This window comes from Coffea eugenioides, chromosome 10 (assembly GCF_003713205.1).
Source record: "Coffea eugenioides isolate CCC68of chromosome 10, Ceug_1.0, whole genome shotgun sequence".
Lineage (NCBI taxonomy): Eukaryota > Viridiplantae > Streptophyta > Magnoliopsida > Gentianales > Rubiaceae > Coffea > Coffea eugenioides.
The window spans coordinates 35,638,380-35,648,623 of NC_040044.1; the positions used below are offsets into that span (position 1 = coordinate 35,638,380).

General features: G+C 36.4%; 1 protein-coding gene across 1 annotated transcript; it reads right to left on the bottom strand.

Annotated features, from left to right (window-relative positions):
* Positions 1 to 4,268: 4,268 nt before the first annotated feature.
* On the bottom strand, positions 4,269 to 9,794 carry LOC113750155 (putative ABC transporter C family member 15). The gene is made up of 10 exons (XM_027294103.1): positions 9,292 to 9,794; positions 7,765 to 9,194; positions 7,568 to 7,654; positions 6,879 to 7,481; positions 6,612 to 6,776; positions 6,179 to 6,473; positions 5,391 to 5,911; positions 5,242 to 5,305; positions 4,824 to 5,063; positions 4,269 to 4,456 (listed from the first exon to the last, which is right to left on the bottom strand). The coding sequence occupies exons 1-10, from the start codon at positions 9,650 to 9,652 to the stop codon at positions 4,359 to 4,361; spliced, it is 3,864 nt and encodes a 1,287-aa protein (XP_027149904.1). The 5' UTR covers positions 9,653 to 9,794; the 3' UTR covers positions 4,269 to 4,358.
* Positions 9,795 to 10,244: the final 450 nt, after the last annotated feature.

Below are 10,244 nucleotides of genomic sequence, written 5' to 3' on the forward strand. Positions count from 1 at the left end.
GTTGTAGTAATCGCATATCTGGCAAGAAAGAATTATTTGTTGAGTTAGATGAATCTATCCATGGTGAAATTAAATTTGAAAATAACACTGTTTTACTAGTGCATGACAACAAAAAAATCCCTATTGGCCTAAAAAATGGGTCTACTTGTTTTATTTCTAATGTTATCTATGTTTCTAGGTTGCATCATAATTTATTGAGTATAGGCCAATTGTCTATGAAACTTGTACTATTTTTGACAAAAATACTGGGTTTACTGCGAATGTGTCAATGACTTTAAATCGCTTATTTTCATTGAATTTGAATACTGAAAAATTATTTTGTCTAATTACAATGATAGATAACATAATTAGCTGTGACATATGCAATTTGGTCATCTAAATTTTGGCAATTTAAAATTTTTACTAGTAAAAGAATGGTTGGTGGGTTGTCTAGTATCAAGAGTTATGATAAATTTTGTAATATGTGTATTTTGGGAAAGAAACATAGGGAATCATTTCAAACAGGCAAATCCTAAAGAACCAAAAGAGCATTAGAAATTATTCATTCAAATTTGTACTCTATGAAGGTGTCTTCTGGTAGTGGTAGAAGGTATTTTAATACCTTTGTTGATGATTTTAGTAGAAAAGTTGGTTGTATTTTTGAAGTAAAAATCTGATACTTGTGACACTTTTAAAATTTTTAAGAATTTTGTTGAGAAGCAAGTGGGCTGCAAATTAAAATTTTGAGAACAGATAGAAGTCAAAAAAAATAAAAAGTGTAGAGATTGAAGAGAGCCTTGTATGAATTGAAACAAGTCCCTAGGACATGGTATCTAAGGATTGACTCTTATTTTCTTGCTTGTGGTTTTTAGAGGTGGCAGCATGAGCACACTTTATATATTAAATCTTTTGTCCGTGGTGATATTCTTATGGTGTGCTTGTATGTAGATGGTTTGATTTTTACAAGAAATAATTTAGAGATAATTGCGGAGTTTAGGGAAGTCATGATTAAGCAATTTGAGATGACAAATATGAGTCTCATGTCATTTTTTCTTGAGACTTTTATTTCTCAAAAGAAATATGCAAGGGATATTTTGAAGAAATTCAAGATGGACACAACGAACCAAATCTCAAATATCGTTTCAAGATGGGCATAGCAAGCACATTGATAGCAAATATCATTTCATACAGTAGTTAGTTGGTTCGAGAGAAAGAAATTGAAACAGATTAGTATAAAACTGAAGAGTAAGTGGTGGATATTTTTACCAAACCATTGAAAATGGAGACATTGTCAAGTTGAAAAAGATGTTGGGCATATTTATGTTTGAGAAGTTTGGGTTTAAGGGAGGCAAGGTTAGAAATAATTAAACCAAACCTATTGTATTAGTTGAGACGTGTCATTAGGAGATTGGTTAGTAAAGTGAGTTGTAGTCATTGTGGGATTAATCCAAAACTAGGGTTGGTAGAGGTCAGCCGCACATATATACACACACACATATATATATATATATATATATATATATTATAGAGTAGAGTAGCCTCAGAGTTTTTTTTTTTTTTTTTTTTGGGTGGAGAATTGTCCATTGTCAGTTTCGTTTCTTTGTATGTTTTATAAAAGTGGTTGCGGCCTCGTTCGAATAATAGAAAGAATTTTCCTTTGCCTCTTAATTAATTTCTTAAATATTTTTCTATGGGTTTATGCTTGATTATTGATTTGGGTCCATCAATTAATATTGTTGAGTTAGATTTCAATTAAGGATTTTTTTTAAAAAAAATTTTACACCAAACAATTGGAAGGTAACAAGTGTCAATTAAGCTGTATAACTTTTAGTAGCATGATTATTTTTTACAGGATTACTATGTTTTTTTATTTAATCTTTTCATCATTTGATTTTCAGTCCTATTCTGTTTTTCCAAGAGATATTTGAAGAGAGTTGTATCAATACAAGGCCATATCGTATCATGGTTAACGACGTTTGAACAAAAACAAGGAGGAATTATGTTTGGACTTCTTAACCATTGTTTCGAGGAAACTTTTGTGTATTTGATCTCTTTGGTTTGAACAAAGGTTAATTTACCCTATTCCTTGTGGAAGATTTTTATTGCCTCACCAGCTACTAATTTAAGATTAGGGAAAATTGCATTAGTCGTTCTTCATATATCACTAATGTGAAAATTTAATTTCTTAGAATGAAAATGAGTAATTTGAATCCCTAATAAATTTTGTAATGTACCGTTACGAAAAAAATCCTTAATAAATAAAAAATGATCAATTTTGATCCCTAATCACTTTTTCGTTAAAATTTTGCCGGAATTAATCACGTGCGCATCATGTGACCAATTTTTAAAGGGTAAGATTGGCATATCACTCTAATGTTAGACTAAAATGTAAGGGATCAACGACTATTCTTCTTTCATCTCCTCCAATTCTTCAATTTTCTAAACCTCATTACCACCGCCACCAGGCCCACCACCTCAACCATCACCGTGGTAATTGAAACTCTATCATGAACTACCTGCACCGTGGCAAGAGCAAAGAGTGCAATCCCAATATTCCGATGATTAGAGTACTAAAAACCCTTAGATTCACTTCCAAGCTTCAAACCGGTGCCCCAACCGGCAACCCCAATCACATAGGCAGATAACTGGCAAAAAACATGAAGATGAAACCACACCACAGGGGGTGTGCGCAAGGATATGTTCTCAAGTGCCTTTCTATGATGATACCAACAGGAAACAATAGTCCCCAATTGCCAACATTCAGGATTCCATGAATCTACAACAAATTTTACCTACCTTAGTTGATATCTAAGGCATAAACTGATACTTTAGTACCATTATTCATGTTAAAAAGTTCCAGAAACCCGAACTGAAGACGAAGAAGAGCCACAGTTATTACTCTGCCCACTCAAAAATCCAAGCTTCCCTTGGCATTAAAATTTGCTAGCAAGAGTTCATGCTTGTCAGGCTAGCCGTTGGTAGCCGACGCTTCCATCCGCCACACATGATTCAAAGACTGTTTGCTTTATCCGGCACGACCAATGTGGCAAACAAGCGCATAACACCACCAGAATACAAAATGGTGGTCTTTCCCACGAGGTTGTCACGGAGCCAGGCTGTTTCCTATGTGTCGTTCCACTCGTTGTCGCCTGTTTTAGTGGTGGAGAAGTGGTGGACCACTGCCGTAGTGGTAGTGGGGTTTAGAAAATTAAAGAATTGAAGGAGATGGAAGAAAAATAGTGGTTGGTCCTTTACGTTTTGGTTAACACTGAGTGACATAGCATTTTTACCCTTTAAAAATTGGCCACATGATGTGTAAATGACTAATTCTGCTAAAAATTCAAATGGAGAAGTGATTAGAGACCAAAATTGATCCGTTTTTTTATTTATTAAGTACTCAAATTACTCATTTTCATTTTGAGTTTTCACTTCAGTGATACGTGAGGGACAATTAGCGCAATTTTCCCTTAAGATTATATATCGACTTTAACCAAAATCTAAATAAAAGTCACTCTAGTGATGAATTTGACCATTTCATTGCACGCATAAACACATAGTAAATTAAGTTGTGCTCCATTTTTAAAGTAAAGTAAATGGGTATGAATGAAGCCAATTTATTGGTGGATTATATGACACACACACACACTATAATTTATGACATATGAGTACTACGATTTTGTGTTACTGTTTATAAGACTGAAAACTTGCCAATGCATGGGAAAAATGTTCTTCCTCTATGCTGGCAGTTTGATGCCTAATTTGTCCTGAAAGCAACGAAAAAATTAATAGAAACAAAAAAGAAAAAAAAAAGATCGATTTTTTGAAGCAGTATCTGATTAGGGTACTCAAGTAGCATCCCGAAGTAGTCACTTTCGAGTTTTTCGAGTTCATTCAAGTTCTAATATTGGTAACAGTCTTCAGCATTTACAAACACAGTTCTTGATAAATATTGATGTAATAACCAGTATGGCTTCTTTGCATCTGTCTGAATAAGCATCCATCCAACCAAGCCTAACTACTTTAACTGAGTTGTAAATTGTGATTTAATAACCAATATAGATTAAACATACTAATTTTTTTATAAGGAAAAAGATCTAATTTTGAAGAAAACAGCTATATATGATTTACTAATATTTTTTCTCTAGTGTTGTGTCCTCTGATTCTCTGAACTGCTTCTTGCTTTGGCACTTGGTCTTGATGTTGTATGCCTGTGCCATGTCTGTTTTAGATAACCAGAGTAACTCAACCCCCCTTTCCTGTACAGCTACTAGAGCTTTTCCTTTTTCTTATTTTTTTGACAAAAAAGCAAACTAGAGCAACAAAGTGGAGTAATTGATTTCTTAATACATGCATCCCTATTGTTTGAAAGGTGAAGTCACTCAGGATGATCTTCTCAAAAATTCTGTGACCAACTCTGAAAATGCTGAATATTTATTGTCAAACAACCGTGCTGGAGTGTCGTACTCAACAATTTTTCCTGCATCAACAAAGATGACCATAATGAGGAAATTCAAAGCAAATCTTCATATATGCACAATGCAATTGGAGAGATATTAGTCATGGTTTAGTTCACTTCACTTTCTTCCATTTGAAAAATTGTGCCTGTTGCATCATGCTTCAATGAACTGTGACTCAGTGATGTGTGTTACAAAAACATGGCTAGACCGCAAGAAATCTTCGAGACAATTTAGTTATATAAAGTGACTTTCCTGCTCAATCTGACTAAAGTCAACCATATTTTGGACCTTTGCCTTAAATGCATATGAAGGTGCATGATCTAGTTTGTTCAGCTGAAGTTTGCTTGTAAATTTTGGCTCTGGCTTTATTTTCTTCAATATGCTTACCTTCCCCAAGAACCAAAACAATGTCATTGTCAATAACTGTGGGTATTCGATGAGCCACAGTTAGTACTGTGCATTGACTTGTTTCTTCTCTTATCGTCTTCTGGATCACATTATCAGTCCTAGTATCCACTGAAGATGTTGCCTCATCCAGTACTAGTACTCTCCTCTTCTGTAACAATGCCCTAGCCAGGCAAACGAGCTGCCTTTGCCCTACACTCCAGTTTTCTCCACTTTCTGCAACTGTTTCAGGTGACTAGATATAAATCAATCGAGCAAAATAGTATTGAAATGTGGCTAGATGTTTTGATTCTTTCCATTTCCTTTTTTGAGTGTGTACATTCCTTTTTTAGGTGAGGATGATGGATTACAGAGAAAGTTTATTCATCCCAAGCAGTTAAATCATTTATTGGAAGCAGACCTGGTGCATCAAGAAGCCTTTGATCCAGCATTACTATCTCTGCTAGATGGCATTTGCGCAAAACCTGATGGATCAGCTTATCCTGTGATGATTATTTTCCACATATATGGTTCCAGATTGTAAAAATGAATCACAACTTTTCAACTTACCTCCCAGATGTCATGATCCGGATACTGCTGTAATGGATCGACATTGCTCCTTATGGTACCTTGGAACAAAGTTGGATCTTGTGGGATTATACTCAATTTGGATCTCAAATCCTGTAAACCAATCTTACAGATATCAAGGCCATCTATCATAATCCTCCCATCTGAAGGCTCCACCACCCTGAATAGAGCTTGGATCAAAGTGGACTTTCCACTTCCGGTTCTTCCGACAATTCCAATTTTCTTTTCAGCAGGAAAAGTGCAGTTGATTCCTTTAAGAACCTTTGGAAGAGAAGGACTGTATTGAACATGGAGATTTTCAATTTCAATTTTTCCGTGGAGCGGCCATGCAGGTTGTGGTCTGCAATCTTCAATCACTAAGGGAGCTTCACTGGGAATGTTAGTGAATTGAAGAATTCTCTCTACACATATCATTTTGTTCTCAACATTGCAGAGGTTCCATATTACCCAAGCTTGGAGTACATTTAAACTTAAACCATAGGTGGCTGCGAGTCCTGCCAAACCTGTTACCGCCAGAGATAATTGGGATTAGGAATTGGTACAAGAAACCAAAAGTCAAGGTCAGGTTTCAACAGTTTCCTCTACTCATCGAAGGGGAATCATCCCGTCTTAAGGTAGAATCAGGAAGAAATATTTTTAAGAATACTAGAACAAAAGTGTGCCTGCAAATTTGTCTTGGATTAGTAATTTCCCTCTCGTAGTTGTTTAATCTAAATGGTTTTATATTTATCAGCCAACTAGACGCAAATTAATGGAAAGGAAACACTTACTTGGGTCAATTGCAGACCGTGGAAGGTTCACCAAAATGAGGAGGAGAAGGAAGAAAACAAGATTGAAGAGGAAGTTTATCCTGATACTGAGCCATTCCATTGTTGCAGAGTTGTAAAAGGCAACACGAGAATAATTATCAGTGAGATCTAAATTCTTTTTTAAAAAGCGATCCTCCTGATTGAAGCAGCGAATTGTTGCAGCCCCAGCAACAGATTCTGACAAGTGATGGAGGATTGGAGCTTTCTGAATGCCAACCATCCTCGCTAGTTCTCTAGCTGTACTAATGTAGTAATCCTGCAAGAAAAGCATTGGCATTTCACAAATCACATTTTGGTGAACATATATTATACATTGATAGTATAGAACTTTGTCATATTCGTACTATCACTTCTATGCAACAAGTTCTGGAATCTGGAAGAGAAATTTATTTACCTGATACCATATCGAAATGGCAAGAATAATGAGGAACGGGAAAATGACTTGCCATGCAACATGGGACATAAGGACAATAACACTCAATAGCTGGATAAGAGCAAAGGCTAATCCAGCTACTCTGTAGGGAAGATCCGTGTCCACAGTGCTTTGATCTGTTGAAGACTAATGAACAAAAAGAAACATTTTCGGAATGATTTTAAGCTGAAAGTGCAAATATTGAGGAAATAGTAACAAATGAACTTCAATAGTTAAAAAGTTTCTAACCCGGCTAAGAATTCTGCTTGAAGGTGTAGAGTCAAAGAATGACAATGGCGCACGAAAAATGGAAGTTATCATTCCAAGGAAAAGGCGCTGAGAAGTTTCAATTGCAGCGGTTGACAGCAAAATTGCCCTACCCAAAATAAAGAGGGAACTTCCAGCAGACAACAAAGCAAATATTCCAATCAATCGTACACTGCTGACCCTGCCTTCTTCCCCTGTTGCCCAAGCAATCCAGTAATTGCTGCCTATCTGCAATCCATAGAAGAGGATATGACACAGAAGGATAATAGGAACCAGCATTCCTTTGTATCCGGAGGTGATAAATGTTGAGTAAACATGCCATTTAACCCGGCCATATTTTGCTTCTTCTTGCTGATTCTTCTCCAAAAGCCTGGAATTCATATTGAAGTCTTTAAACTTTTTTCCGGTAATTTCATTTTGATTGTCCTGATGGTTGTCCTTGGGTGATCGATTAAACTGTTGGACTGTGGTTACTTCATCCAGAGTTTTTGTGTGAGCTGCGATTTGTCTATTAAGTTCACAGTCAGGATCAGCAATTAAATCATGATAATTTCCTGATTGTACAATTTTTCCATCTTTCATCACCTGTATCCAGATTATGCATATAAAGTAAGAAATAGTTATTGAATTTGCATAAACCTTAGACCTCATTGAACTAACTGTTAACTTACCAGAACAAGGTCAGCAGCATCCAAAAATTCCAACTGATGAGTGACATAAATTACAGTCTTAGTAGCCAAGAGTTTCTCTATACATTCCTGTTAAACAATTGAAAAGTTTAAACCAGATCTAGTTAACTTTGCAAACAGAAAAGAAAAAGTTAGAGCCAACTGAATGGTAGTCAATTATTTAAAAGACTTTTTCTTGCCTTGAATATATGAGTTCCAGTATGCACATCAACAGCACTGAGTGGATCATCAAGTAAAACTATATCTGAGTCACTGTAAATTGCTCTTGCCAATTGAATCCTCTGCTTTTGTCCTCCGCTGAGATTAATTCCTCTTTCCCCCACTCTGCTCAAATCTCCATCAAGCCATATCTCAAAATCTTTGTTCAAAGCACATGCTCTCACAACTTCCTCGTAAAAATCTCTATCCATTTCCTTGCCGAACAAAACATTATCCTGGATGGTTCCCGTTTGAATCCAAGCACTTTGCGGCACAAAAGCTTTTGTTCCACAAGTCTTAACACTTGCACCAGAAATCCTAGGAATCTCTCCAAGTATACTGAAGAGTAAGCTTGATTTACCAGATCCAACAGAACCACAAATAACCACTGTGTGACCTTTCATGATTCTTATTTTACCAGTGATCGTGATCGTGGCCTTCTTTGCATCATCTGTTCCCCATGCATATTCTGCAGCTTCAATTTTAACTGCTACTCCTGATGAATTAGGAGCAGGATCACCTATTGGCAAGTTTTCATCATCCTCTGCTGTGATGAAGTTCTGTATCCGGTCAAGAGAAACTTTTGCTTGAGCAGACATAGAGACAAGCTCTGGTAGATTGTAGATAGGATCTTGTAGAATCCGGAAAGTTGCAAGAGCTGAAAGAACCGTGTTTGATGTTAATGGTGCCTTTAAAATGATGCATACCCCAAATGTGACAACTGAAATCAAAGTTGGCGATGCCCAGAAGAGAAAAGCAACTGCTGAACATGTATATAAGTACTTCTTTACCCAACTTCTCTCAATTCCTCTGAGTTGAAGCAGCCTTTCCAAAAAAGTTGACTCCCAAGATTGAAGCTTCAAGACTCTCATGCTCTTCAATGTCTCTGAAGTGGCTCTGATTCTTGAGTCTTTGGCCTCCATGATCTTGGTATGAAACTGCTTTTGCACTTTAGCCAGGGGAGTGTTGCTCAACATCACAAGAATTGTGGTTAAAAGTGCAGCAAAAGAAGGAACAGCACCAAGATTCCAGTACAAGATTACCAAGGCCAAAGTAACTTGAACTGGGAGCAACCAAATCTCATGAATGTGCCAACATAAATCTCCAACCCTTTCAACATCTCCGTCGATCAAGTTAATGATTTTCCCAGTGCTCATTCCAACATACTTGACTGACAAAGATTTTTTGTATATCAGCACCATAAGAGCTGCCCTGAGTCTAATTACAATTCGATGAGCACCGAAATACCACTGCCGTTGGGACATTGATTCCACTGTTTTTGCAGAAAAGAAGATCAATGCTATAACCAAACCCTGGTGCCAGTTTTCCGAAGCATCATCCTTTTCTGATAGAAACTTTACGAAGCTTGTGATCAGCAAGGGGCCGATATACGAAGAAATTGTGTTGGCACCTAGAAACATATTACAATGATCACACAGGCAAGTTAGCAAACTAAAGTTCAATTTCATGGTAAGGTTGAATGAAGATTTTTGCTATAGTAGTTATACCGGCAAAAATAGCATTCAGAGCAAGAGGTCTCCAGAGAGTATGGAGTATGGCTTTCCACAACGAGGTTTTGTTGGGGTTCTGTTTACCAAGAGACTCCTCCAGTGAAGAAAAAGCTTCAGCAGCGGCCTCTGATTGTGGGATGGTAGGAACATGCTGAAACTCAAGTCTTTCAAGATGCCCTTTCTTGAACAATGGATTAAGCCAGAGGAATCCAAGTTTGCTCCAAATTCCAGCAGTAGAGAATGCATCTTCGTCTGCAGATTTAAGAAACGGTTCTTCGTCATCATTGCACTGCTCTCTGGAATTTCTGCTCAAAAGGGCATTAAAGCAGGACAAAATCTTTGGCAATACAATTTTCATCGTGGCAAACTACAAAAAGATACTAAGAATTCCCCATGCATGTCTTCAATTTCTTTTTATATTTTTTTCAGAATAATAAAGACATGAGAGAAGTTCCAAGCCAACTAGTCCTGGAAACAAGAGTAAGGAAGATTAAGGAAGGGCAAAGAAAAGTGAGATTAATTTATCAAGAGGTGTTACGCTTCCTGGGGGGCTTTAGGCTTATTATATAGTACTTGCTTTTTATTTTTCTGTTTGGGAAATAAGAAAGTTTAAAGGCAATATATAGTCATCCAAGAAGTATGGAAAGTTTTAGATGATTCCTAATTGTACTTTATTTTTCGTTTTTTCCTGTTTTGGAAAATAAGAAAATTTAAAGGCAATATATAGTCATCCAAGAAGTATGGCAAGTTTTAGATGATTCCTAATTGTACTCTGTACTTTTAATGGTAATTCATATTATGTTCTTTCCTGTCTTTGGCAAATCAAAGGTTATTTTTCTAGAAAATTGTAATTAATTTAAAAAAGCATCTAAATGCAGAAGGCGCATTAATTGCGATTCTGTGTATTAACATAGTAAGTTAAATTTTATCTGGTTGTGCTAATAAGTGTC

Bases quoted from the DNA above. Each gene is read 5' to 3' on its own strand.
- LOC113750155 (XM_027294103.1), bottom strand. From the start codon at position 9,652: ATGAAAATTGTATTGCCAAAGATTTTGTCCTGCTTTAATGCCCTTTTG. The intron at 7,482-7,567 runs GTAAGTTAACAG...ATCTGGATACAG, and splicing joins ATGCTGCTGACCTTGTTCTG to GTGATGAAAGATGGAAAAAT. The intron at 5,912-6,178 runs GTAAGTGTTTCC...TGGCGGTAACAG, and splicing joins ACGGTCTGCAATTGACCCAA to GTTTGGCAGGACTCGCAGCC.